At 38.6% G+C, this 25633-nt stretch overlaps 1 protein-coding gene across 1 annotated transcript in view; it reads right to left on the minus strand.

Annotated features, from left to right (window-relative positions):
* The window catches only part of ABCA5 (ATP binding cassette subfamily A member 5), a 59006-nt gene that overhangs the window by 30798 nt on the left and 2575 nt on the right, over nt 1–25633 (minus strand). The window contains exons 2-14 of the mRNA XM_044983723.1: nt 25235–25283; nt 21113–21231; nt 19463–19667; nt 18079–18240; nt 16575–16672; nt 13603–13832; nt 11364–11505; nt 7677–7865; nt 5374–5521; nt 3661–3829; nt 1905–1963; nt 1020–1130; nt 573–748 (exon numbers count right to left, since the gene is read on the minus strand). Of these exons, the coding sequence (XP_044839658.1) occupies nt 573–748; nt 1020–1130; nt 1905–1963; nt 3661–3829; nt 5374–5521; nt 7677–7865; nt 11364–11505; nt 13603–13832; nt 16575–16672; nt 18079–18240; nt 19463–19667; nt 21113–21217 (1794 nt within the window). The 5' untranslated portion in view covers nt 21218–21231; nt 25235–25283. The remainder of the gene's footprint in view (nt 1–572; nt 749–1019; nt 1131–1904; nt 1964–3660; nt 3830–5373; nt 5522–7676; nt 7866–11363; nt 11506–13602; nt 13833–16574; nt 16673–18078; nt 18241–19462; nt 19668–21112; nt 21232–25234; nt 25284–25633) is intronic.

Below are 25633 nucleotides of genomic sequence, written 5' to 3' on the forward strand. Positions count from 1 at the left end.
TACCTCCTCTATTAGCTCCTTGAGTATTCTAGGATGCATTTCATCAGACCCTGGTGACATGCAGGCATCTAACTTTTCTAAGTGATTTTTAACTTGTTCTTTTTTTATTTTATCTTCTAAACCTACCCCCTTTCCATTAGCATTCACTATGTTAGGCATTCCTTCAGACTTCTCTGTGAACACCGAAACAAAGAAGTCATTAACATTTTTAAGCCCCTTTCCTGGAATGAGCTTCCTGGAGGCAAAACCCGGTACCAACTGTCAACACACTGTCTATTCCAGGATCAAGGCCTTGAAGTTTAACCTACCAAGAATGGATAAATTACAGGAGACCAATGTTTGTAAACACGCATTAGTATTTAGATGTTCCATTAATATTTTGTTCTTCTAGAACAAATTCAATAATCTTTACTTAAAGTATCTTCCTATATTTTCCCTCTTCAATAAAACAGTGTATTTAGATCTTTTATTGTAAACAAGACTTGCAAAGCGACTTCCATTATGCAATCAATAAAACTATTCTAATAAACAGTGAATACACATTGTATAGAATCTTTACCTGAGTGACTTACCTCTTGTATCAGAGCATTGGGAGATATCCCTTTAATATGAGCAAATATTGATAAATTCTCTTCCACAGTTAATACGTCAAAATGTATATCTAATTGTGGGCAAAACCCCGTTAGCTTTCGTACATCGAGCATTTCATCGATTTCAGAGATTCTGTGTCCATAGACAGATGCAAACCCTAAAGAACAAAGAGTAAAAAAAAATTTGAAATGTTTTTTAAACCCAACCACTACTTTGATTATCAGCATAGACGGGCTAACTCCACCAATTAAAATGTATGTATAATTTAAAATTAACCTATTTCAGAATAGCCTGAGAAAAGGAGTGTAACTTGAAATATCCTCAAACGTCAGTGGCCTCAGGTTTTGAAGGAAGGAAAAAAGGACATTAAAATTAGTAGATTACAGCCACACACTTCCTATTTTTTCTTAAAGCCAGAGAATTCTCACCATCAGAAGGTGGGCAGAGTCCACAAAGAATGTTCATCAGTGTTGTCTTGCCTGTTCCACTATGCCCAAGTAAAGCTGTAATCTGACCCTCATATATGTCAAAGGATAAACCTAACCCAGAAAGAAGAAAGGAACAAGTGAAATAAGAAGTTAATGACATCTGTTGTGTTATTCTGCACAGGCTTATGTCACTGCAGTAAATTAAAATACTGACATATAGGCTATGCATTTACTCTGTATTCCAAGGAACATCTTACCTCAACTTTTTAACACAGCCTGGTAAAACTGCAACAGCAGCAATAAATAAAAGTGGGGATTAGATTCCCTGAGAGCACTGCCCATGAGGAGACCTGAGCTTAGAAGTAGTTAGTGCAGTGGTTCTCAACCTGTTTACCATTGTGGGCCACATAGGCAGCTCTCTTTGTGTTATGTGGGCCACATCCACACGATATATATACTTCCTGTATGGCTCTGAAGATGTGACATGGGCCACGACTGTGTGCTGACTGGGCCGCAAGCAGCCCGCGGGTCGAGAACCACCGAGTTAGAGGCTCCCATTCCACCAGCTCACAGGAGCTAATAAGAGGTTCCTCTGTGCATACTCACTGTAGTTAGGAGACAGAAAAGGGGACTAAGAGAATGAAGGGAAAGACGACACCCCACAAGGAAAAGGACTGAAGAGGAGGGAAATCCTATAGAGTCTGTTCCGAGCCCCTTTGTCATACAGTTACAGGCAGACTGGCTAAAGGCACGAGGGAGAACACACACAACCATATTTAACACTTCATGCTCCCACCCAAAGAAAAAGCACAAAGGACATTAAGTTCATGGGTTATTTCTCCTTCCATTTTTGATACGAAGCTTAGAAGGTAGAAATTTTCTTACTTCTGAGAGCCTCCACAGTTTCACCCTTTTTTCTGAATGTTTTCTGAACACAGCTGATTCTGAAAGAAGACGTGCCATTTTATTAAAGAAGAGCTTAAAAATATCATTTTCTTTTGCAAAAAAAGATCAAGATGAACAACTCTGCAATGCTGATACAGGAAGGTTTTGACACATTTTTTAGCTATGCTGAAATCACACAAAATGTGTTGGAGAAACATGTAAGCAAACCAAGAGAGTGGACATCTTTTTGCAATCTTTTGCTTGAATTGTTTATATTATTGCCTCTCTGTGCTGGCAATATGGGGCAGGGTGGGTGTTTCCTCATTGACTTCAGTATTTTCTATCATGGCAGCTGAATAATTCTTTAAGTAACCCATATCGTTATTTATTTCTAATGGCACCAACAATGTACTAGCACTTTCTAAACAGAAAAGAAGGCCCAGTCATCTCACAGGAGACAGACAGATGGTAGACAGAAGAGGTGAAATGTATTATTAGAGTGGACAAAGTGGTGGTAAGACTAAGTTAACCCTGGTATGTTTTTCTCTCCTAAGAAGGATATATGAAATCCAAGTCCTCCCCCACAATTACGCCTCCAATGTATTAAGATAAAGGTAGTTCAGCTAGTTTCTCCAAAGGCACCATGACAGAGGTAGATCTTTGAGAACTATCTCAACTCCGAAAGTGTAGTGGACGTACAGATGAAGTCAGGAGGTATGATCTATGTGTAGAGAGCAAGGTGGGGGAAAAGGATATGAAATCTTTGTGTGAGAAGATGACAAATATGGGAGGATGATGCTGACACCAGTGACTCAGGGGAAAGCGTTGGTTGATGTGAAATGAGGCAAGGAGTAAGAATGATCCATCTTAGGAAGATCTGGGGAAAAAACCTGATCTTCACACTGAAGTGATTTATTCAAAACAATTTTTTGAGACATTAACAAAAAAAAATTAGTCTGATTCTGGCCATTGAACACAAATATTTTTGTTTGAGACTAATGGAACCATGTAAGAAAAATGGAGATTTAGATTATTTCTCAATGTCTATCATGCCACCATAACAGCAAATAACAATAGCAGCGATTTAATAGCTCATATTGAGATTGAGAATAAACACTGATATTAAAATATTGGGAATATATGAAGGTACAGATGTAAGAGAATTAATGTCATTTTCCACATGGACTGCAAAAGGTGCTGGAAATGGATCACTTTTACTGTTTTCTTTTATGGTGCTGTTGTAGATCATGTCCTGGGAAAGCTAGTCTAGTGGCTCCCCTGTGTGGCTTTGGTGGAATGTGCAATTCTTCACATGAATACCAAAAGGATTTACAAAACCCATCTGAATCCAGTTTGCAAGATTTAACAGAGAAATACTTTTTTCTTGAACTGTAAACCCACCTGACTTCGGCATCTGAAACCACTTATGGCATCACTGAAACCAAAGAACCTGGATTTCATTTTGCTTCATCCTCCTAGACTAAAACTATTTTCAGGAGGTTTGATTTGATTGACATACAGTAGGTAAACATTTCCTTTTCCAAAACCAACTTTGTTGTCTTTGGAAGACATCCATATAACGGAAAATGTGGCTACATAGAAAATGGACAATTGCTACTTAAATGTGTAAAGAACTAGATGTAATGCATACCATATGCTAATTGAATCAACAGATTGAAAATTACTGTTAATTCCTAGGCACACGCGAAACAGGGGAAGTGCGACAATGAATCTGTGCCATAGCAGGAAGTTATACCTGATAGCTTCTTTTCCCTGAAATTCTGAAGATACAGGTTCAACCATCTCACTGAAACTTAAGAGTCCATTCACACTACTCTCATATAACTCCTTGTAATTTCTTCTGCGCTTTGACCAAAATGAGGGCTTCATAAAGAAAAATGATGTCCGTCGTAATCCAAACTCACCTAAGCAATAAGAAAGAAAGAAAGAAAGAAAGAAAGAAAGAAAGAAAGCCTTCTGAATGTTAAACGCAAATATGATTCGGTGTTTGAATTTTGGCTACCAAAACTGGACCTAATCATGCCACAGTCCTTATCTTGGCATTAAACCCACCACTAAGGTTCTGATTAAGGAAAGCATCCCTATTCAGCGAAGTTTATCCTTATGTGTTTTGCTGAGAAGTGATAGATTTATGCAAGTACTTAAATACTTTCCAGAATCAGGATCTTTAGAAGAGTGATTTAAATACACACGTCATAAAGAGAAAGATCAGAGGCAAAGGAGTTTCTATTGAAATATCTCACGCATGCAGTAGAGAGGAATATGTTCATAGGTATTAATAAATTTGTTCCTAGATGTGTCACACTTATTAACACATCAATAATTTAACATAACATCTTGGACAGACACAATTCCCAAGAACAACAATGGCAAAGACTGTGATAACAACTTGGTCAGTAAAGAAAGAAAATTATTCTGGAACAATAAGAAGAATATAACATACAAACGGCCATAGTGGGTCAGACCAAATGCCCATCTAGCCCAGTATCCTGTCTTCTCACAGTGGCCAATGCCATGTTCCCCAGAAGGAACAAACAGGTAATCATCAAATGATCCATCCCGTTGCCCATTCCCATCTTCTGACAAAACAGAGGCTAGGGACACCATCCCTGCCCATCCTGGCTAATAGCCATTGATGGACCTATCCTCCATTAATTTATCTAGTTCTTTTTTGAACCAGGTTATAGTCTTGGCCTTCACAACATCCTCTGGCAAGAAGTTCCACAGGTTGACTGTGTGTTGTGTGAAAAAATACTTCCTTTTGTTTGTTTTACACCTGCTGCCCATTAATTTCATTTGGTGACCCCTAGTTCTTGTGTTATGAGAAGGATTAAGTAACATTTCCTTATTTATTTTCTTTATATCATTCATGATTTTACAGACCTCTATCGCATCTTTTTTCCAACCTGAAAAGTCCCAGTCTTATTAATCTCTCCTCATGTGGCAGACGCTCCATACCCCTAATCATTTTTGTTGCCCTTTTCTGAACCTTTTCCAATTCAAATATATCTTTTTTTGAGATGAGACGACTACAAAATAGATATAACAAGACATAACCAAGCAGAATCAAACCCTAATCTGTGTTTTTTCCCACTTCATTAGTATATTTCAGAAAAATAAAATGTATTTGAATGAAAAACCATATATTTTAAAGTAATATTTAAAACATTTATAAATACATTTCTAAATATTTAACAGACACACTTCTCATCTTTTTGCTTGACATGAGTGTTGCTTTACATGAAGTTAAAGAAAAAAAACACAAAAGTGGCATTACTATATACCAAAGTGTCTTGGACATTTTATTTAAATACAGTATGTTAGAACCATCAATTAAGGGTCTGGTTTTCAGAAGTGTTTAACACCCAAAGCTGCCAGATTTCAAGTTATGAAATTCAGGATCTATGTGGTTCTGTTCAATATTTATCTCAGATTCTAAACAACATACCTGGAATGACCTGATCAAGATAGACAGCTAGAAGTAGGTAAAACATGCTATCCAGAACCAGTAAAATAAGAGAAATAACTAGTGGATAAGGGCCGTGATTTAAATTTGAAAATATTGCACCATCTTCATAATCTTCCAGATACATGACCTGCAAACCAACATGAAAAAGTTTAGATGCTACAAACTGCATTTTCACCAACCTGAAATTAAAACATGACAACACAGTACAAAAATAAAATTACAAAGTAATATTATATAAGAACTAAGGGTGGGCGGTTGTCATGGTAACAAATGCAAAAAAGATGTAATGCTAGTTTCAAAAGAAAAAAAACAACAGCACACAGTATTTTAGTTCATATTAAGTTGTTTGTTGCAGGGAATTATAAAAAGTCATGCTTTAGGCCATGAATAAAAAATAAAAAATTCACAAATTTATAGAAAAATATTAAACTACTTAAAATATTTGAAACTGAGGTAAGACAAATATTTGCAGTGTATTAGTAACTTGACAAGTAAAGGTTATATCTTACATAACAACAGCCACACTGGGTCAGACCAATGGTCCATTTAGCCTAGTATCCTATCTCTGACAGTGGCCAGTTCCCGATGCTTCAACTAGTCAGAGATTCAGGGACACTCGGAGCACAGGGTTGTGTCCCTGAGCATCTTGGCTAATAGCCATTGATGGACCTATCCTCCATGAATTTATCTAATTCTTTTTTAAACCCAGTTGCACTTTTGGCCTTCACAACATCCCATGGCAACAAGTTCCACAGGTTGACTGTGCGTTGTGTGAAGAAGTCCTTCCTTTTGTGTTTTAAACTGTTGCCTATTTCCATACCTATCATAATTTAATAGACCTCTATCATATCCCTCCTTAATCATTTTTTTAAGATGAACAGTCCCAATCTTTTTAATCTCTCCATACCCTAATCATTTTTGTTGCCCTTCTCCATAACTTTTCCAATTCCAATATATCTTTTTGAGATGGGGCGACCACAACTGCATACAGTATTCAAGTTGTGGGTGCACCATGGACTTATAAAGCAGCATTATGATACTTCTATTTTATTATCTATCCCTTTCTTAATGGTTCTTTACATTCTCTTAGCTTTTTTGACTGCCATTACACACTGAGCAGAAGTTTTCAGAGAACTATCCACAATGACTCCAAGACCTGAGGCAACAGCTAATTTAAACCTTATCCTTTTGTATGTATAATTGGGATTATTTTTTCCAAAGTGCATTACTCTGCACTTACCAACACTGAATTTCATCTGCCATTTTGTTGCCCAGTCATCCAGTTTTGTCAGATCCCTTTGTAACTCTTCGGAGTCTGCTCTGAACTTAACTATCTTGAATAATTTTATATCGCCTGCAAATTCTACCACTTCACTCTTCAAGCCCTTTTCCAGATCATTTGTGAAGATGGTGAATACCACAAGTTCCAGTACAGATCACCAGGGAACCCCACCATTTACCTCTCTCCCTTGTGAAAACTTATCCCTACTCTTTGTTTCCTATTTTCTAACCAGTTACCAATCCATGGAATGACCTTCCTTCTTATCTCATGACAGCTTACTTTGCTGAAGGTCCTTTGGTGAGGGACCTTGTCAAAGGCCTTCTGAAAATCCAATAAACTATATAGATCAGATCATTCTTGTTCACATGCTTATTGACGCCTTCAAAGAATTCTGATAGATTGGTGAGGCATGATTTCCTTTTACAAAAGCCATGTTGACTCTTCCCCAACACGCTGTGTTTATCTATTTGTCTGCTAATTCTGTTGTGGACTATAGTTTCAACCAATTTGTCTAGTATTAAAGTTAGGTTTACAGGTCTGTAATTGCCAGGATCACCTCTGGACCCTTATTAAAAATAGGCATTACATTCGCTCCCTCCAGTCATCTGGTACGGAAGCTGCTTTCAGTGAAATGTTACATACATTACATTATATTAGTCGTTCTTAAATAGGAAAAAAAAGTTACATCTTAAAGAGGAAGTAATTATGGTGCTAGACAGGCACATGGAAGTCCCAGGCTCAATTCATTACTCTGCAACAGACTTCTTGTGTGACCTTGGCATGTCACTTACCCTCTCTGTGTATCAGCTACTCCTCTGTAAAATGGAGAAAAAAAAACAATGCTTCCCTATCTCACAGGGGTATTGTGAAGACAAATACATTAAGGCTATGGTGATGGTGATGGAAGCCACATAAGTATCTTAGCTAGACCTTATATCAAGTTACTCTTCATTTGTTTGTGCATGCAAAGGTAGTAAAGAACAACATACAGTTTACTTACCTGTGCAATCCCAATCAAGAACGTACACTGACACGAGGGGCTTAGAATCCATACAAAAGACTTTGGAAAATCATCCAACAGGACAACAGTGAGACCCACAAAACCAAAAGCCAGTGTTGCCAAAAATTCAACTATACCCACATGCTTTGATTTTTTAAATAGAGGCGTCAGCATGAAAGCAAAGAAAACCTAGAATACAAATCAGAACATCATTACAGAGCACAAGAGATCTGGCATAGAAATGCTGCAATTAACATTTTTATCTTCAATGAACAAGTTACTTTCCTTTTACAATAATTGCAATGCTTTGCCAATACTTTATCCCTGTTAACATCAATACCTCTTTTGGTAAAAATAGGCCTTCAACAATACAACTGATTTCCTAATATTATCCATGTCATAGAGTGAAGACCTGAAGTATTAAACAATAAATTAAGGGAGACATACTTCAATGTTCTTCACATTATTAAACTTTTTCAATCATAAATTAAGAACCTATAATAAATAATATTGCAATTGTTTAAAATTCTCTAAGTGACTTGTATAGATTCATATAGTAATAAAGTGGAATTTCCAAGCTTCAGTTAGGATCACAATGTTATTCAAGTGATCCACAATTGTACAGTAAAAGGAACGTAGTACAACATTTTGTAAAGCTTAGAAGAAACAAGACATGGGAAGTTGAGAGTCAGCACAAAACTAACGTAAGGCCCCAGGAGTCGAGAACTCAGGCCTGTAGTGTTCTTGCTGACATCTCCATGCTGCCGCTGTAACCAGCTTGCACTCCACAGCCCAGGATCCACTGTGGATTCAGATGACGGGAAGTCCCGACTCAACAGATCCGACAGACAGCAGTCCCATGACTCCTGATTGGCTCCCAGCCCTATATAAATCTAAGGAGCGTGCCAGGAAGTGTCCAGGCAACAATGCAGATTCCCTGGAGCTGCCCCGATGATTCCTTGCTCCTGAACTGGTGGCTTCTATCTCAGCTTCCTTTGAACTTCGCCATCTGACTCAGACCCTGAAACCTGATTCAGATTCTGGCCCATTGTATCAACCCTGACTATGCACTCCTTCACTACTCCCTGCCTCCGGTTTGCCCGATTTGACCCTTGGTCTTGACTGCCTGTGTTGGGATGCTGCCAACTGGAACTCTTCCTTCATTAGAGGCTCAATCACGCAAGATGCTGAATACTCTGGCCCTGATTCTAGCAAAGCACTCAATCCTGTGCTTAACTTTAAGCACATTACTAGTCCCACTAATGTCAATATAACTGCTCATGTACTTGAAGTTAAGAATGTGCTTAACCAGTTCGCTGGATTGAAACCGGAGTACTAGGGAGAGACAAGGTTGGTGGAAGCAATATCTTTTATTGGACCAACTTCTGTTGGTTGAACGGACAAGCTTTAGGGCTTTACATAGCTGTTCTTCAGGTGTGGAGAAGGTAGCCAGTGTCCAGCTATATACAAGGTGGGACACATTGTTAAGCAGAAGGGGTTCATGCATGTTGTAGTCAATTAACATGAGGTGGACAATTAGCAACTCTGTAATAGTAGGACCCTGGAGGGTTAGTAGGAAGCAAGGAGTGTGACAAATTGATGTAATGAGCCATAAAACCAGTGTCTCTATTAAGGCCATGATTTTTAGTGCGCTGCAGAGTAATGAATTTAAGTTCCCAGGCTTGTCTTTTGAAGGTATTGTGCAGGTTTCCGTTGAGAACAAGGACTGAGAGGTCAGATACAGAGTGATCATTTTGGGAAAGGTGTTTGCCATAGGTGAGAGAAAAATGATAAAAGACAAAAACATCCTGTGTGAGTTCATTAGAGAGTGCAGTGATTGTCTCATTTCACCCACATAGTTGTTGTTGAAGTATTTGATGCACTGGATGAAGTACACCATATGCTGTGATAGGCATGTGTAGGACGCATGGATCTCAAAAGGTGAGTTGTGAGGACATTGATCATTGTAGCAGTGGAGATATGGCTGCACATTTTGCATTCGTTGTTCTGGCAGGGTTTGGTGCCACTTTGAGTTGGTGGGTCCTGGTCTGTTGGGAGCTTATGTCAAATGATGAGTTTAGTGAAGTTGGAGGGTTGTTTGAAGGCCAAAAGAGGGGGTTCAGAAAATAGTTCTTTCAGGATGGGGTCCCCGCTGAGAATGGGTTGTACCCATTTGATGAAACCAGTACAGGTTATGATGTAGGGTGGCAGGTGACAAGCAGGGCTGTGCAGTTGGTGTTTGGTTTTTTTTCTGCTGTACTGTAACACGCTCTCCCGGGGTATCTGGGTGGCCCATTCTATGATGTGATCTACTTCTCTGGTGGAGTGTCTTTGATTAGTAAAGGCAGTTTAAACATGCTGAGGTGTGTATCCTGTCTCTTTTGGAGCATATTATTTGGGATGCGAGTTCCTGGCTGTAGATAACAGATTTCTTGGCATGTCCCAGAAACTGATGCTGACATAGGACTGTTCTACAGAGAGAGTAACAGACATGTGATAGCTGTGGAAATTGTGGTGGAAATCCCAGGGAGTTCAGGTCATTTGTCCAGAGGATGAAAATATCATTAATGTATTTCAGGTACATGTTTTTGTGGTGCATTTTCCCAGAAATTCTTCTTCAAGGTGGCCCACAAAGAGGTTGGCATATTGGGGAGTTGTCCTAGTATCCATGGCTGTACTCATGGTATGAACAAAACATTTGTTGTTAAATGTAAACTTCTTATGGGTAAGGATGAAATGGATGAGATTGGTAATGTGTTGCGGGTGGATTGCTCAGTGTTGTCCATTGTCTTGTAGATATTTGAAGCAGACAGAGGTGGCATAATAGCGAGGGATGTTGGTATACAGGGATAGTTTCTGTGGTATAGCTTCTGGAGGAAGTCGGTTGTGTCCTGAAGGAAGCTGCCCTTTTGTATGGTCAGTGGTTTGAGGATGGTTTCTATAAATCTTGATATTTGCTCAGTAACAGAGTTGTGGCCAGATATGATGGGTCTGCTTGGGTTCCCTTGTTTGTGTATCTTGCAGAGCATGCAGAAGGTCCCTGGGGTGGGTTTGTGGAGTATGAAGTTATAGAGCTTCTCTTGAAGTTGTTTGGAGAAAGATTTGATGATATCCTTCAATTCTTGTGTGAAGAAGAGCTCTGTGAAATTTGAGAGTTTTTCCCTTCCACTAACAGAAGTAGGTCTAATAAAGATTTTACCACACCTATCTTGTGCCTCTCATATGTTGGGACCAACACAGCTACACCACCACCACAAACCACAGTAGCTGGCATTTTGGGAGACTCAGCCATACGTGAAGTAGTGGGGTAAAATAAGCAGGAATAATAAACCTTTAAAAAATCCCATGGTATTGGATTTTAATACATTTCTCCATCTGTGGTATTTCCTATTCAAAGCATAGGAGATTTAGTAAATATTTCTGTACATTCGAATATTGTGGTACGGTAATGGCTGGGGTTCAAGTAACCAGCTCAGTACATGTGACACGAGAAGCTACATAAAATCTCCCAAAACAATTGTGAGAAGAAAGAGAATGGTGCGATAAAGGCAGCTGTTTACCATATGGGGTAGGGAAAACTACATTGGAAACATGTCTAGAATGGGGAAAAACAGCAGATGGGAAGAAGCACAATGGAGAGAGTGACCTCAATGAACCACAAACAAATTGAATTCACAAAACACTTACTGAGGATATTCCATACAGGAAAAAAAGAAGAAATATCACAAAGGAGCTACTTTGGGGAAATAGTGACGAGGCTGTTGCAATGACTGCCATGAGAATGGACATGACAAAAATCAGAGTTGTGTACAGTAGAACCCAAGACAGCCTGGAAGAAAAGGAAAAACAGGGAAAATTCCTAGATTAACTAAAGTATTGTACTGGAATAATTCAAAGTTACAATTCTTTAATATTCCAGAATGCTGCACAAAAGGGAAGCAAAACAATGTGCCAGAATCTCAGAGGAAAGGAGGTTTCTAAGTGCAAATATTATTCTAAGCATCATTGCATGTACTTTCATGCTAATTGCATCAAAATAAAGCAAAACATTGTTCTGAAGCTACAATTTTGTAATTTCCATAATTAATTCCCTTGTTTAATTGAAACAGGGTTAGTGAGGAGCAGCTTTCAATAATTAAAGAAAATGCTACTTAAATTTTAATACCCTCGTCAGTCCAGTAATACAATATTCTTCTACACAAAATAAACCTTGTTGAAAAGTCAGAGAAAAATTTCCTTCTATGGGAACAGATGAAGCCTGTGCAAGGGTAAGAAATGTGACATATTTTACTTAGCTAACAACTCACTAGATTAGCCCTTTTATAGTGCTTCCAATTGTCAAAATGCTGCCCTTAAGTAACATGTCTGCAGGGATGCATTTTATAGAGGGGCTCCCTAAAGCAGAGAAGGGAAGTGACTTGGCCACATGTATCAAGAAATAGTGACTGGGGGTAGGGGGGAAGTAGTCTGCTAATATTCTAAATTAAGGGCTTGATCATGCAAACAGCATTTATTATTGAGAGCAATCCAACTGAATCAATTGAGCTATTCACAGTAAAAAAGGATTATATTTTGTGGGAGTTTTTTGCAGGATACAGCATACAAAGATAAACTAAGATCATTTGTTCCCCTACAACCATACTGTATTAAAATGAGCACACCCACGACGTGGAAGAATAGACATTACATGGTATAGTACCAATCATTAAAGAAGATGCACTTTAAAATCTAAATGTCTTCTGCACAGATTTCTCTCTCAGATAGGTTATAATACTACAGCAGTATTCATCCAATCCACATACTGGAACTGATGTGAGCAGAAGGGAGACTGTCACTTGTCCAACTCAACATCAGGAAAAAGGAGTTACTGAGCTAAAAGGAGGAAAAAAATATAGCTCATGCACGCAGCATCTTATTTATTCACATCAGGCATTTGGTGTATTTTGAGGGATTTCTTTATATCCACTTAGTAAGGAACGTTCAACCGCACAAATAGAATGATTGTCAAGAAAGGAGTACGGCGGAACAGGATCTGGGGTTATAGTGGATCATAAACTAAATACGAGTTAACAATGTAACACTATTGCAAAAAAAGCAAATATAATTCTGGGATGTATTAGCGGGAATGTTGTAAGCAAGACATGAGAAGTAATTCTTCCACTTTGTTCAGCACTGGTAAGTCCTCAACCGGAGTCTTGTGTCCAGTTCTGGGCACCACCATTCAGGAAATATGTGGAATCTCCGGGTACGTCCAGACTACCCACCGTATCGGCGGGTAGCGATCGATTTTTTGGGGATCGATATATCACGTCTCATCTAGACATGATATATCGATCCCCAAACACACTCCCGTTGACTCCGGAACTCCACCGGAGCGAGCAGCGGTAGCGGCGTCGACACAGGGAGCCGCGGACGTCGATCCCGCACCGTGAGGACCCGAGGTAAGTCGATCTAAGATACTTCGACTTCAGCTACGCTATTCATGTAGCTGAAGTTGCGTATTTTAGATCGATACCCCACCTAGTGTAGACCAGCCCTCCAGCATTGGAGGTTTCTAAGAACAGGTTAGAAAAACATCTCTCAGGGATGGTCTAGATAATACTTAGCCCTGCCTCAGTGCAGGGGACTGGACTAGCTGACCTGTCAAGGTCCCTTCCAGTCCTACATTTCTGTGGCATAAAGCAGAAGAGTAATGGAAATAGGTTTTAGATGAAGCATCATCGTGACATTTGATTTTCAAACAGGCACCAACTACTATGCTATTACAACTGTGTTTAAGCAAGACTTGCCCAACATTCCCATCAATATTACAATAGCCTAAAAAGATTAACAGTAACCAATTGATGAATTTTAAACATTTATTATAAAATAACATGACATTTACTATTTTTATCTAGAACGAGAGTTTTGTTGTACACTAACTTACCAAAAGGCGGTGTCATGAAGCCCCATTATCTTTAAAAAGTCTTTCAACTTCTTCTCCTTTTCTGCCACAATATGAATTGCCAAATAGTACCCAAAGGGTGAGAAAGCTATTACTAGGTAAATTAAAATAACTGCTCGAGGAAAATAACTGATTTTCTTAGCAGCAGCCTCTCCCATAATAACAGCTTTAGTCGATTCCAGTTCTTCCCAAACTGAATGATTAGTCTTCAGCTAAGAACAAAGTGAAAGAATATTTTAATCAGTTTGGATTTTACAGCCCCACCAACCAAAAAAAACAAACAAACCCCAAAATACATTAACAGGTAAATTCTTTTTGGGTGTAAGACCCAATCCTGGAGGCATTTACACACATGCCATACTTTACTGACACAAGTAGGCTCACAGAATTCCCTGAGACTTTAAATAGGTGCTTGTGTGTGTGTAAGTCTTGGGCCTAAATTGTACCAAGTCCCAGAATATCACAGTTCAAAAAGTAGGGAAACATGACCTTTTATGGGAAGGTGGAGACAGCAAGTGAACAAAACTTTGGGATGTCCATCTCCTAATAAAGAGACTGACCTGTGCACGAATTTGTCAAATAGTGACTAGAACTAGAAAGAAGTAGTGGAAAAGAATTCAAAACAAACACTGACCGGGAACAAATCAAACCAATCCTTACCACCCTATTATCAGTTGGACAGATGTTAGGTAGTAAAACAATGAAGAACTTCAGCTCAGCAAGGTAGACGCTTCATCCCACTGCAAGACTGGCATACGCAACTGGATTAACCCCCTTTAGAGAAAGTTGGCATTTGCTAGTAGGACACCACAGTACCCACTGTCCAGATTGGCATGTCTGATTATTACAGAACGGCTCAAAACCTCAACTTGCGACAACTGTTACACACTCCCCAATAAGAATTTTAGAAAATGGCATTATGTTCAAGCTATTAACCATTGCAATCACCAAAAGTGAAGTTAACAGGGCTATGGCAAAGCACTAACTGCATTCAATGCTATTAACATTTGCCCACGGATATTACCAATGCAATGTGATTATTTACGGTACATAGTGTAAAGAATCCAAAAGTAAAGCAATGGGATGAGTAACGCTGTTTTTCAAAATGTCCATATCTGTCACTTTTGTTCTGTAAAAGCTGTATGCAAGTTAGATACATAGTCCAACATTTTCACGTCCTTAGGGTCTGAGCTACTCACTAATTTAAGATTTTTCTAGGCATCTTTTTATTTATATGAGGTGTAAGCTTACTGTATCACCAACGCACAGCTCTAAGAACAGTTCCATTCTGTATAAATAACTACAACCCCCATTAATAGCTAGGTCTTAAGTCAGACACTGGATACAGTTCATACAGTTACAATATCTGGAGTAAAAATGTGTTTTGTGGAATGAGAAATATTATCCCCAATTTCTTGGCTACCAAAAATATGTTTCATTTATGCCTTCTGTCCCAAACCCTTTACAAATCCATCAGTGGGGGGACACATGCCTTCCCACCAATCACCACTCAGACTGGTATTAAGTATGCATCCATTAAAACAATCCATCTGGTTACAGACCAGAGTTGCAGCATTAACAAAGTACAAACATTCCTTTAGATGTGAATACTCGTTGGTGCAAAAATATTACAAAAATGCAAGAAAATCGAAGGGGAACACATCTTGAAAGAAATCTTTCCTGAACCCCCTCTTCTAGCCTTCAAACAACACCCCAACCTTGCCAATCTCATCATCAGAAGCAAGCTCCTCACAGACGAGGAAAACACCAACTTGAAGCGGCACCAAACCCTATCATAGCAACAGCTGCAAACCCTGCAGACATATTTCCAGTGCTACAGTGATCAATACCTCCACAACACCCCTTTCAAGATCCATGGGTCCTACACATGGCTATCAAATGTGATGTACTTCATCAAATTCCCCAACAACAACAATTACGCAGGTTAAACCAGACAATCACTGCACTCTTGAATGAGCTCTTGCAGAAAAATAATAGAAGACACATCACCTGTGTGCGAACGCTTCTCACAAAACAATTACGCCATATCTGCCCTCTTAGTCCTCATCCTTATAGGACACCTGAGCAACACCTTCAAAAGATGAGCCACAGAGCTTACATTCATAACTCTGTTAGACACCAAAAATCATGGATTCAACAGACACTGATTTTATGTCTCATTACAACAATCTGTAACCCATTACCTCTACACTGTTCTCTGACTGCAGAGGTGTTAATTGCTCACTTCATTTTGAACGTTTCTTACAACAGGTGTTACTTCTTATGTTTAACGATCTGTTCAACCTTTTATTTAGCTGTGATACTTTAATTACCTTCTCAGACCTGAAGAAGAGATCGAAAGCTTGTCTCTCTCATCTATTGGAAGCTGGTCCAATAAAATATATTACCCCACCCACCTTATCTCTCAGAAACATTTTGTTAATCAGCTGTATACCAATTTTAGTACCCTACTTCGTATTAAGACACTAACGCCATGTCTCTAAGTACAATGCTGCAGGAGCACAGCTGTACAGATACACCCTGCCTCTGCAGCGCATCTGGTGAAAGATACTCTATGCTGACATAGCGCTGTGCACATAAGCGCTTATACTGGTTTAACTTAGGTCTTATCTACACTGAAAAGTTGTCAACAAACTTTTGTCTTTCACGGGTACTTAAAAAAGCCGCCCTGCAAAAGACAAAAGTTTTGCTGAGGCAACTGGCAGTGTGAACGCAGCTTTGTCTGCAGGAGCGCTAAAAGCTGCGTGGTGTAGACAAGCCCTTATATTGCTTTGGGGGGATGGAATATTCACACCACTGAGCGACATACGTTTTGCCAACATAGGCTGTAGCATAGACACAGCCTAACAAGACAAAAAAATCTCATTACAAGAATACCAAAGCAAAGGCTATTTAAGCAATTTTGCCTATTCATTTTACTTATCTATATTTACCTGTATTATTGCTGCATCAATACAAGTTTGTAGAGCTGCAAATCCTGAGCGCCAGTAGGTAACAGATTCACATCCCTTTGATAAACTGGAACAACTGGCTATGGAAAAATACAGACATTTTAAAGCAAAAACCTGGAGTTACTTGTTTCTTGTTCATGATGTAAAATACTGTATCTAAAGGGAACCCTTTATTAATTGGGGGAAAAACAACTTCTTTGGAGTTAAAAATGTAAACAACAAAATCTCATTTAAAGCGTTATAATTAGGGGGACCACATGTCCCGTTTTTATAGGGACAGTCCCATTTTTTGGGACTTTTTCTTACATTGGCGCCTATTGCCCCCACCCCCTGTCCTGTTTTTTCACAGTTGCTATCTGGTCACCCTAACTATAATAAAAAGACATTTTCTCTAAGGCAGACATAAAACTTGATAGATATACATAAAGCCAACGGCAACTTCACAAACCGATGGCTACTATTACAAGGATAATAGGATATGACCAATCATAGGATAATTTTTCAGCCACTTTGTGGGGTGAAGATTGAGAACCACTACTCTATATTATGGACAGAAACTTGCAAAGTTACTTTAATGAAAATCAAACTGTTTTGCAGTTATGAGAGTCCAAAAAGGATTCCAAAAGAGATTCGCACATCGACTGAAAAAGCCAAGGAAACAAATTGGTGAGAATGAAACCGAACTGTGAATTCTACCGTAACACTTTCATGGAAAATTATTAACTTCACAGGTAATCATTCCTAGAATTAAAATGCAACTTTAAGACAATCTTCTAATAGTGAAAAGCTGTGTGTGAAATCAGACTTTTTTTTTAAGTTTGGACTGTCTACACTTTACCCTTTGAAGAACATTTTTTCAGTGTTCTTTTAGAAAGTTAAGAGGAAAACAAGCTTATCTGCAAGAGCACACCCTCTTGTAGTGGAGGAGTTGGTGAAGATGTTGGGGCTATCACTAGAGTGTCTCATGTTGTAAGCTGTTTTGTACTTTTCAGAGCTTCCCAAAGCAGGGACTTAGGCTGAAATCCTGGTGCTAAAAAACTCCCATCGCCTTACGTTTTCACCGCTTGTTTTTTTTACATCCTTGTGAAGAACCATGTAACATTAAGTCACTCTATAAATACCACCAAATTATTACTAATACATAAAGATGCTCACCTAACGCAGATATTCATTTGTGCCTTAACTATCCCTGCAACCATTCCCAGTACAGGAAGATGACTACTAGTTTTTTGTGGGAGTTTCCCTATCAATAATGCAGTCCACCCCACCTCCTATGCATCAAAATACCCCAAAGAGTGAAAAACCAGTTCCCCCCCACCCCCTTTCATATTGTACTGATGATAATGCCACCACTTGTCATGCTCTTTGGCTTTCCCATGATGACACATGAGGTAGCAAAGTCTGCACTTAGCATCACATGTGATGACATAATAAAAGTAAGTCAAATTTTCAAGTTCAATGCCTTAGATTAAGCATGTATATTTACCTCTTGATTCTACATTGATAGAAGACAGCGAGACAGCAACAGGAAAGAATCTAAGCTGGTAGGACATCGAATCTTTGAAAACTACACCAACAAAGTTTGAGGGGTTAACAGTACTAGCCTCTTGCAATTCTTTTTCACTGAAAAATTCTTCTGTAATTACAGCTGCAAAATATTAAAAATTAGAATTATATCAGAATGCTTGTGTGAGAAGAACAATCAAATGTGGACTATGTATTTTAAGCAAAGATTGTGTCATTTCTAAATAGGGCTACTTGTTTTCAGTATTGAGTGCCAAATTTTGGTCCCATTGAAATTCATGAGAATTTTTCCCATTTCCTTCAATGGAGCACGGATTTAAGTCTCAGCACTTGACAAGTTTGGTACACCTCTACCTCGATATAATGCTGTCCTCGGGAGCCAAAAAAATCTTACCGCTTTTTAGGTGAAACTGCATTATATTGAACTTGCTTTGATCGCAGCCCTGCCCCGGGAGCACTGCTTTACCGCATTGCATCCAAATTTGTGTTATATCGGGTTGCATTATATCGAGGTAGAGGTGTATGAGTTTTTAAAGGAAAATACATTTTAAAAATGAAAAGTGAAATTTTGCAGGGACTCAAAAACATTTATTGTTGCGATCAGAAGCCACGCATCACTCCCAAATGTGAAATTCATCAGAAAGAACTTGAAACCAGCAGATCAGGATACCCAAAAAAAGAAATGAAAGTTTCAGGTCGTGGTACCTGTGATTCTTTTCCTCTTGGCAGTCATGTACCATCTAAGCTACAAGTTCACATGAGGTTTTGAGGGTAGAATCAGTTTCAGCTACACAGCTGTGCCAGTTCTATAGACGAGGCACAACTTAACTGTATTTTTTAAATCAGTTTCAAAACCAGATATTGGCATGGTGCTAAATGAAACATTCATTAAAAACAACTTGTTTTGTAGTACTCACAGGCTCTAAACCTGAAAGCCCTAGTTAAAATAAACTGATATCTTCCTTAATTTACCATACAACCGCTCTCAGTAAATCTATTGGTGTGAGGTAGAATCTTTTTAGTCTGATACTAAGCCCAATCCTGAAACCCTCATGCAGATGAGTCATCCTGGACTTCAGTGGGATCACTGGTGTGAGGAAAGGGTACTACTGTGGGTAAGGCTGCAAGATTGAGCACATGACTGGCATCACACAATGCTCATCAGCTGAAGCAGACAATGATGACATCATAGCCCCTTCAAGATCTCAGCAGTAGAGGGGAGAAATACTGTCTAATCTACCTGAAGAGGACAAGTTTGATCAGCCATTCAAAACAATAATATTGTATTTTCCATCTAAACATAAAAAAAGAACATGAGATGTAGAAGAATAAAATCAATATAATACCATCTTCAAAGTATTCAAAAGACACTTTCTGCATGATTTTTCTTGTCATGTTTGTCACTGGTGTGTATCCAAGAATGAAGTCCAAGAGCATGGAGCGATCTAAAGTACCAAGATCAGTGTTGGGCACCTCGTCAAACTTCCTATTTGGATGCATCATGCTCATTAATATAAGCCAAAATAAAAACAATAGTGGAAAAAGGATTTCCTGTTGAAAAAACAACAACAAAAACCAAGTCAGCAATTAAAATCTCTCCTTTACTTAAATTATAAACGCTTCAAGAAGTGACTATGTCCTTTTCAAATTATTTGATTGTAAAGCTTCCTGCACATTTATCGAACTACATAAATAAATAATTTCAAATCTTGGCTGTTGCTGTGACGCAGCCACAGGATTTTGCTAATCTGCAGTGATAATTTGGGAAGTCATTTTAGGATGCAAGTGCACCATTCCAACTCCTAAAAAGTTATAAACCAAAGAGCAATCTCTGTGCTCTGCTACATTGAAATTGGCAAAGTTACATGGATGAAGCTGATGGCAGAATTTGGCTTCATATGTTTTGGTGTCTGGTCTCTTATATAGGACATGATTTGGCTTTTGGTATAAACTTAACATTTGCATTATCTGAAAATGAAAAAGAACTTGTATATATTTCCAGTCATGGAACAGTTAAGCAAGTCAAGCCAAGCATTGTCTTGCAAAAAAATAAGTTAAATGTTCTCAATTTGACCCTTGTGGATTCCCCTAAAAACCCAAGTACGTCACACAATAGAGGTGTTAAGCAAAATTTTATAACAGGTAAATTTTAGAAATGACATCATCACAAATACTTCCAGTGCAATATTTTAATCATTGTATTATTGTTCTGTGGTGAAGTTTGGGGCTCGTGTTATGATTACACAATGGTACCTTTCAGTCCCGACTTCCAGAGTTATGTGTATTTATATAGTTCATATGCTGAAATGGAGGATTATAGCTGTGAATGCTCTTTCTAGTTCTGCCACTCTCCTGCAGCCTGACACTGGGTGAACCACAGTCTACCTGCAATTATTTCCCCATCAGCAAAATGGGTATTACGAGGCTTCATTAATGTTTTATAACATGCTTTGACATTCAGGGATGAATGATGAGATAGCACTCTGAAGTTATTATTATGATGTTATTCTCAACAACACTATATTCTTAATTATCAGTTAAACAATTTGTAAACATTTGTTTGGACAGTTCTTACCAGGAACCCCAACAGGCAGTTCTATTACCTAATTGCTCTTATCAGTAACAAGCCATTCTAAACTTAATCTTGTACTTTATCAGTACTATTTTACTACATGTAATTCTGCCCTAAAATAAGTAATGTTATTTTACCCCAATTGGTCAGTTATACTCTCTAGAAAGTGAATAGAGAAACTGACATTACCACATTCATACACAGAGACACACAGCAAGACTATTTCTATAAACCATTTCTTGCCAAAGGATCACAAGGATGATTGAAGGAGCCAATATATTTCAGACCTGAGCTCAAACTAATCAGTTATTCCTTCAATATTCAGAGACAATTTAACAAAGCTTAGTTTTGTTTCTAAGTCAGCTAATTTTTCAATCATGATCAGACACAGACACAGAGGCCAGTAAATGACCGCGTAACCTACCTGCACACTACTCTTCTTAGTCCTGCATTTAACAAGGTAGTTCTTGAATAAAAGAGCTTTGGTTTGTCTCCACACCCCTGCCTCCCTTGCAGTTTCTGCAGCCATTTTTCAAGAGTAGCCTTTTTAAAAAACAAACAAACAAAAAAAGGCATTTGAAGTGACAACTATTAGTCGTACCGATTCAGGTTTTTTTTTAAATGTAAAAAAGAGAAACTATGTGCCAGCTAATTATATTGTTCTATACCACTGGTACACAATGGAAAACAGTTTAAGCCCGATCCCACATTACGTTAAGAAGTTTGCACAGATACACACCCTAGACACATTATTTCAATTACAAGACAGATGTCGCACTGGGCTGCCTTATGGAAGCTTGGCATTCTGATATGTCTTTCTGAGAATACAATCTTCTATTCCAGCAAGTAAGTTTTCATATTAAAGTAATAAATAAACTTCTAGCCTTAATGCAAAAAACCTTCAAACCCAAGGATAAAATAATGCAATGAGGTGTGTGTCTGTGTTTGCAGACAGTCTGAAGCAATACTTCTGGGTGGTGGTAACTACTCCCATTCATGCCAATAGTGCAGTAACTTTGAAACCTAATGATAATATAAAAAGCAGCTTTGTTAACTACTTCACTATGATCACGGCATGCAAGGAAGAAGAGAAAAGCATCAAATTATAAAAACTGTACAATCTCATATGTGAATTTCTGGAAGACTACCAATTCTTATTTCCTTAATTTGACCCCTGGTTAGGCTGGCTCTATGGGGTATCACTGTCCTTTGGAGAAACAGATCTGAACACATTCTTCAAACAAACAGCTTCAGAGAGGTATCTGATCTAGTAGACTACACACGAGATTGGAGATCACTCTTGGATTTTTACTCCCAGTTCTGCCACTGACTTGCTGTCAGGCTTTGAGCAATTCACTTAAGCTCTATGTGTCTCCATTTCCTCAGTTGTAAAACAGGAACAACAGTAGTTACCTTTATAACAGAGATGTTAAGAGAATTGGTTTATGTTTGCATATCACTTTAAAGACATAAGCCACTCTAGATGATTAGCATTACCATCTTCACTCCCTATCTCCTTGAGCCAACGGTGGCTGACAGCATAAAGAGATGACACAGCATCCTTAAGAGGAGGGTGAAGCATGTATCATGGTTTAACATCCTCCTAGCTACTAACTTGTAAAAATATGTCTATCCTCTAGGAGGAAAAGGGGAGAGGGATACGACAACGTAAGAAAGTGGCAACTCAAAACGATAGATTGATGAAAAATGTACAGTTTCCAAAGGAAAGGGAACACTGGGCAAGTACCTTATTTAAAAGTAATAGAGACCACAGCACTGGGATGCTCTGCCACTAAAAGGGTGTAAACAGTTATAGACATCGCTCAAATTCGGCACCAGAACGCGAATGTTGATAGAGTTATAATAAAACTAAATAATTATTTAGGTTTATAGTCCATGCTCTATAGTTATGACTGGTGTGTATGTATATATATTTGCCGTACATTCAAAGTGCAAGTAACGATGTCCATCGACTCTGTCCTTTTAGACACCAGGTAGTTTAAGGTTACAGTACTCACTAAACTATGCTGCTAAACTATGGAAACTTGCTTTTGAGAGTACAGAAATCATCTGACCAAGAGAACAGGCTCAATTAAGCTGAAGCTGACATGATTTATTTTAGCTTGTGGCACCAAAAACAAAAAGTAAAACAACCTGTTTGTAGCCAGATGCATATATCAAGTTTGTATGGAGGTTAGAGTGGGGGAACAAGACTACTTCCGGCTTATATAGGCCCTGATGCTGAATTCAAATCCATCTAGGCCGACTCTTGCATTTGTGCAGTACCCCACTGACTTCAACATGAGGCTGTAATGGTCCATCCACTCAGATTCAGTTGAAGCATTTGGGTCATTTTTGCAGGTTCACAGAAAAGCTAATCTCCTGAATGGATTCCATTTAGAATATGCTGCATCACATTTAAAAAAAAATCCACCTTATATTTTAAACTCCACTATTTTTTCCCTTTGTTAACAGAAAAACAAAACAAAAGTTCTCTAAAGGCCAACCTATGTTAATAATTAGATCTGATGGGGAAACGTGCAGATATAATTTCTCTAGAGATTTTCAAGTCAACTACTTTAAACTGAATGAAAAACTGTTGTGACAACAGGCATTGCTAGCTGTATTTATTTTCACTGTTGTTTACATTCTGCTCTTGAATTTCAAACATTACAGAAGTCATCAGATTCTGCAAACACTTCTGCTGCCAAGCAACTCTGCTGACTTACTCCTGTGGATCTGCAGACCTGGGGACTAAATCTGCATGCCCTCTTTCATCAGAGACTTTACTCTCTTTTAAGATCAATAAAAATGTAGCCTATAAATTGGGCAGTTCTCATTTAACCAGATAGTCATTTAAGACCAATTATAGTAAAAATACTTCCATGCATTCAGTGGGTAGTTAACCAAATTACCCAGTTCTAGTTAAGGGACAAAAATAACTTCAAAAGCATTAAATTAATCCTTAACACTACCTCTTATAAAGTGTCCTCATGGAGAACTACAAAAGTGCATGAAATAAAATTGCATTTCAGACAGCTGAGAATATATTAGACTTCCCTGCAAACACTGATAAAGAAAGTGGTTTGAAGTTACTCTACCCGGCCCTGGAGTGTTTCAGTCAAAGCAGTGCCCAGAAAATTACTGTCTTCCTACGTTATTTTCACATGTGGGAGGTGGACGCTTATATCAGTGCAGCACAAGGAGAGTACAAAAAATAGAAGATGAGGGGACTGAGAGAGATTATTTTTCTTCACCAAATGGCCTTTCACCATCAACTGCACTGACTTTACTTGAAAAAACAAATAAATGCTAGACTGTAGAATAGTCATTTACAATTTAGCTTTTGTTTGTTTGTTTAGGCTGAAAGTAATGTGCCAATCTAGCCTCATTTGGAAATGTGGTTGAAAAGCAACAACCAAGCCAGCACCAAATGAAAAATAAAATCCTGGCACAAAAAGATGACACTATATGTAGGGATGAAGAGATAAACAGTTCATTGTCCCTGCTGGTCATCCAGTTGTAGGAAGGCATCAGACACGATGACCATAAAAAAGGGAAATGCCCTCATCCTGTCTGCCAGCTTCTAAACATTTTAAGCTAAGTGCTCGATTTAAGAATTTTACATAAGGAACTAAATTCTTCCTCAGAACTGCATCTCTCTCTCTCTCATGAATGTCAGCCGGACCTCAGCGTTGGTAGAACACAATACATTTATTTCCAAGATAGAAATGACAATTTAATTGCAGGATAACATCAGTTCAAAATATAATCCACCAAGTTGCATTAAGAGAATGGTTTACACAATGGCTCTTTTTTTTTCCTCAGGGCTCTGAGACTTTCCTATTCCTCTCTGATCTGGCCAAATGCTCTCATGGCCCAGAGACTTCTAGCATATTCCTAACTGCAAGTTCTCTCTCTGACAGAGTCTTTGTTTCTTTGCCTGTGAACTTGTGGAAAATGCCCTATCTTGGTCCTCTCCATTTTTCATTTTTGATTCCCTTTTTCTCCACATTCTCTCTTCTATGCAAGCCTATCAGAACTAAAATGCATGCATAAACTACATTTCATAGTGCTTACTGTACAATTATGGGAGACTGTAACAACACATATAGTAGCTAATGCTCTGATGAAATGAAAAGTTTCACTTGCTTGCATTACAGTTAGGCTTCTCGCCCTTCTTTTTCTATAGCATCAGTCAATACAGTATAGCATGGATGTATTACGATAGATAGTGGACTGGGGTGGGGGGAGTTTCAAGAGTGAATAAATATAAAACAAAAACATCCCTAATGTTCCAATGTCCAGCATATTAGCCTGCCACTTACTTTGCAGATCTGGGATTCACTCTCTGGACAATAAAATGTTAAACCAACATGTATACAGAAAAGGCCATCAGTCTCCTCCCCAATGGGTATGTGGCATCCTACCTGCTAGCTCTGTTTTATAAGTGACTAAAGGCCCATAATTTGACCTGACAGCCCATCCCCAGCCTCTGTGCCTCCATTTCCCCATCTGTAAAATAGGGGTAATGATATTCACCTACCTCATGGGGCGCGTTTGCACAGCACAGGGAGGTCCTCAGATGACAGGTTCTACAAAAAAGCATTGAAGTATTACACACAACTAACACAAACAAATGGAGCCTTGTGGACCGTCAGGATAGACAGCGGAGAGGATGGGGTTATTATTACCTCTCTACTTCTAGCCATTACAAATACACATAGCTATCCACCGGCCATGCCTACATCAGACAGTATTACAGGAGAGACGTGAGCCAAAGTGATCAGTGTATTGTCAATTATTTGTAATCTGCATAACACGCACGCACACGACTGCCTAGTGCCCTTCCACCACACATAACCCCCCTACACACACACACACACACACACGACTGCTTAAGGCCCTTCCACCACACATCCCCCCCCCTACACACACACACACA

Source organism: Mauremys mutica, chromosome 12 (genome assembly GCF_020497125.1).
Source record: "Mauremys mutica isolate MM-2020 ecotype Southern chromosome 12, ASM2049712v1, whole genome shotgun sequence".
In the NCBI taxonomy this organism is placed as follows: Eukaryota; Metazoa; Chordata; order Testudines; family Geoemydidae; genus Mauremys; species Mauremys mutica.